Source organism: Panthera onca, chromosome B2 (genome assembly GCF_046562875.1).
Source record: "Panthera onca isolate mPanOnc1 chromosome B2, mPanOnc1 haplotype 2, whole genome shotgun sequence".
NCBI lineage: Eukaryota > Metazoa > Chordata > Mammalia > Carnivora > Felidae > Panthera > Panthera onca.
In genome coordinates this window covers 120,305,638-120,309,629 of record NC_138343.1, presented here as the reverse complement: position 1 = coordinate 120,309,629, position 3,992 = coordinate 120,305,638, and the positions used below count along the sequence as shown (strand labels likewise).

At 52.9% G+C, this 3,992-nt stretch overlaps 1 protein-coding gene across 1 annotated transcript; it reads right to left on the bottom strand.

Moving 5' to 3' along the window:
• Positions 1 to 241: 241 nt before the first annotated feature.
• Positions 242 to 3,358, bottom strand: TCF21 (transcription factor 21). The gene is made up of 2 exons (XM_060616706.3): positions 2,621 to 3,358; positions 242 to 839 (listed from the first exon to the last, which is right to left on the bottom strand). Exons 1-2 carry the CDS (start codon positions 3,068 to 3,070, stop codon positions 750 to 752), a joined length of 540 nt encoding a protein of 179 aa, XP_060472689.1. The 5' UTR covers positions 3,071 to 3,358; the 3' UTR covers positions 242 to 749.
• Positions 3,359 to 3,992: the final 634 nt, after the last annotated feature.

The following is a 3,992-nucleotide window of genomic DNA, read 5'->3' as shown; positions in this document are numbered from 1 at the left end:
GATTACATTATTTATAATTGTCTTCAAAGTAACCTGCAAACCTGAGACCAGAGTTTCTTTTGGACGTTTCAGTGCAAAATGAGATCTGCACCTTGACAGTGGAAACTGAATCTTTTCCCCTCTCTAGAACTTTGGCTTGAGGTTCAAAAGAACCGCCTTTATTGACAAGCTTCCCCATAGTCCCCAGCTCTTCTGTTACAAATAATTTTTTTTTCCCAAAGAAATCACACTAATGTCAGGGCTTTTTAGCAATATAAAGAAAGATTTATTTTTGAAAGTAGCAAAACCTGTTTGAAAAAAATATATATCTTTACGTGAATTACTTTATAAATGTGACTGTCAAAGTCAGCTATTCTATGATCTACAATTTACAACATATTGTACAAAAGATACACGTCGATATGCTCTTATTATCTATTTATATATTTATAATTACGTATGGCACTTGGACCAGCAAGGCTCGCAGAGTCATTCACGGTAGAAGTTAATAAAGTTAAATAGATGGGAATCTTTGTAAGTACAATTGATCTCCTCTGGTTTGGAAACGAATCTCCTCGTCGCTGTAAAGTGTTCTCGAGGTGGGGGGGAGGGGGCAGGGAGAGGAGCGTCGCGAGGGGGAAGCAGAGACAGAGAGCAGGGAGGGCAGGGGTCGCCTTCCCGGGGCCCGCTCCCCCCCGGGAGCGCGCCTTTCCCAGACTCGGGCCCGCTCCCCCCGGGAGCGCGCCTTTCCCAGACTCGCACCTCCAAGGTCAGGATGCTGTGGTTCCACATAAGCGGCTCGCGGTCACCACTTCTTTCAGGTCACTCTCGGGTTTCCCGGCCACCATAAAGGGCCACGTCTGCAGGAAAGAAGAGGGCGTTGGAGGTAAGTGGCAACGGAGAGGGGGGGATGGGGTGAACTCAGAGCCTGCGACCAGAGGAGAGGGCGAGATGGGGGCACGCGGTGAGTTGTAAAAACCCGTTATCTCTGCAATTTACTCGGGGTTCTAGTGCGCCCGGTGGCTGGATAAAGAAAAAAGCAGTGTTGGCGCCAAGTCACTGCTCGGGGTGTTGGAGCAAAGAGGTTCATCCTAGGTTGTAAGGGAACCCCAAGAGAGGGGGCCCTTGGAAAGCCCAAAGTGGCTGGGGCCGTGGCCCAGCCCGGAGGCCGAGGCCACGGTCAGCCTGAGCTGGGCAGCCAAGAAGGACCTCGTGGCAAGTGGATACCTGGTTCGAGGCGAAGCGGCTTTCGGAGGCCTCTTCCGAGGCCGTGGTCAGGTTTCCCGGCCCTCTGGCTTTCACCCCCATCTATTTTTCTCCTGCCAACTTTCATTTCCTCCCTCACACACGCGGGCTTTGACCACAGTTTCTAAAGGAACCACTGGTTCTCAAGGGAACAATGCTAATAAATGCTAATAATAATGCTAATAAAAGAATATACGCGCCTATTTTATTTAACATCATCTTCCTACTGGGCTGAGCGAGCCCTGCCTTTTCTCTTCTCCCAGGCGTTCTATAACACAGCTCACTCAAGCTTCCTGTTCAGAGATGAACGCAGCAGCAACTGTAAATGAGGTAAGTACTTTCATTTTGGTTCCAGATTTTAAGAAAGCTATCTACTCACCTTATTCGAAAAAAGTAAAATAAAACTGTGGTCAGAGGGGAAAAATATTTACCAGGGTAAAGTGTGCTTCCGCATCCCCTCCCCCCAATTCCTGAAACCAATTCAGTGAGAAGAGGATTCAAAGCTTCAAACCTCTCCCGCTAGTGCTGGCCGATAAGGCGACTTTCAAGAGGAAAACCTCTCCTTCTTATCATATATAAACAAAGGTGCTAGTAAGTTGCGGTTGTTTTTCTTTAGAGCTTGCAAGTTTTAAAATGAAGTCAAATCAAAAAGGAGTTAAACCGTGCTTCTTGCATGGCAACATGCATTTGAGAAAAATTTAGCCTCAATGAGCATTCCTTTTTTTTTTTTTTTTTTAAGACAGACTGAAAGGTCATTACTTTTTAAGATAAAATGTAACACGTTTTTAAATCTTGGGCAAGAGTGACCTATTCGAATATTATTTATGACACTGATATTTGTGAGAATCTGCGGATTATGCTGATGTTTACTAGAATTCCTGGGATTTAAAAATGTTAACGTGCTGATAAGAGAAGCGCAGAATATTTAAGCAGTTGGGGGCTTAGATGACAATTATGGGGGCACGAGTTTGTCTATATCTAATGGTCCTAAATATACTTGGGAGGGAAGAGGAGCTGGGTGTTTTTATGTACAAAAATTAGAGGGGAAAATCAAGGTCTCGTCGGCTAAAAGAAGAAGAGAGAGATGAATAAAATGCCTTTGTGGGCGCGCAGCATCTCGTCGGGGTTCCCTGTCCCACATCAGCCCTGATGGCGCGGGCGCGGGGGGATCCCTCCTCGCTGCCAGCTCAGGACACTTGCAAAAATCTTAACTGGGCTGCCACGTTAAGCACTTGCATAAATCATCCCCGCTCCAGCGGCTCTCAGCGCGGATCGCCCGCCAAGGTCCCCAGAGGCACGCGGGGCTGGTGGTGGCCGGGGCGCGCGCGCGCTCACCGCGCCGCGGGCGCGCTGGGCGGGGACGCCCGGCCCGCGTCGCGGGCCCCCGCGGACTTACCAGGTTGACCGGGTGAATGTAACCGTTCTCGTACTTGTCGTTCGCCAGGATCTGCCTCAAGTGCGCGATGTAGCTGGACGCCAGCCTGAGCGTGTCCAGCTTGGAGAGCTTGGTGTCCGGGGGCACCCAGGGCAAGGTGGTCTTGAGCCTGGAGAAGGCCTTGCTCAGCACCCGCATCCGGGCCCTCTCGCGCGCGTTGGCCGCGTTGCGCTGGACCTGCTTCCCCTCCTGGCTGACGCCGCCCAAGGGGCTCTTCTTGGTGGGCGCCTTCCTCCTCTTGCCCAGGCCTCCGCGGCCCTTCTGGGGCGACCCCGCCTCGCAGTTGGAGCTCTCCTCGGTGCTCTCGTTGGAAGTCACAAACTCCTTGCCCGAGTCCATTTTCAGCCCGTCGCAGTCCAGCATCTCCACCTCTTGGAGGTCCTCCACATCGCTGAGGGAGCCGGTGGACATGTTTGGGGGAGAGGATCAGAGAGAGAGAGAGAGAAGGAAGGAGAGGGACAGAGAGCGAGAGAGCGCGAGCCCCAAACCAGTGGGCCCCCGGGGGTGGAGGGCGGAGCGGCCACCTCGTGCTGGGAGCGGGAGTCGGGGGGCTGGTTGAGTCTTACACTCCTTTTCCCCTTCGCAGAGCTGTGAGAAGGAACCGAGAGGGCTTCTGCGGAGAGGAACCCGGCTCTGTGTCCCCACCCCCGGAGTCCTGGCCGCAGAGGAGTGTGAGAGAGCGCTGAGGAATTTGGTGGACACTAGGAATTTATCTGGGGAATAGAGAGGCGGGTCCTTGTAGCCCAGGGGAGGGGCCTGCTAGGCCCCGGCGGACTCTTCGACCCTTTTCACCACCGGAGGGAAACTCCTGCGCACGGATCCCCGTTGCCAACTCGCAGTGTGGATCGACACAAGGGCCACACGCGAATGCGGGTCACCTTCTTCCGCTAGAGCCGAGGAGGAGCGTGCCCCACCCACAGCCCCTCTCCTGGGCCGTCTCCTCCGGCCTGCTTTCCTCCTTCAGAGGTCCTAGCCGGTTGTTACCCAGGACTTCGGGGAAATGATCAGCTCCTTTTGCCCTTTCTAGGCCTTCCGACCGACCTGCAAATCTCACAAGCATCCCCCTGTCGTCCCCCCTTCCCTCCCCCAATTAAAACACCAATTAAAATCCAGGCAGGGGTCGCCTCCCTCCCGCCAGCACCCCAGAATGCCCTTGTAGCTTTACCGAGCTATCGTCCCACCTTCACCGGGGTAAATGAAGGAAACAAGTGCTTCACAGAATCTTTAGGATGGTGCAGAGAAAGCACCAAAGCATCTGTCCGCACCGGCCACTTTAAAGAGATCAAGGAGCTGCCTGTGTGTACCCAAACATACTAGACCATCGCACGCCCAT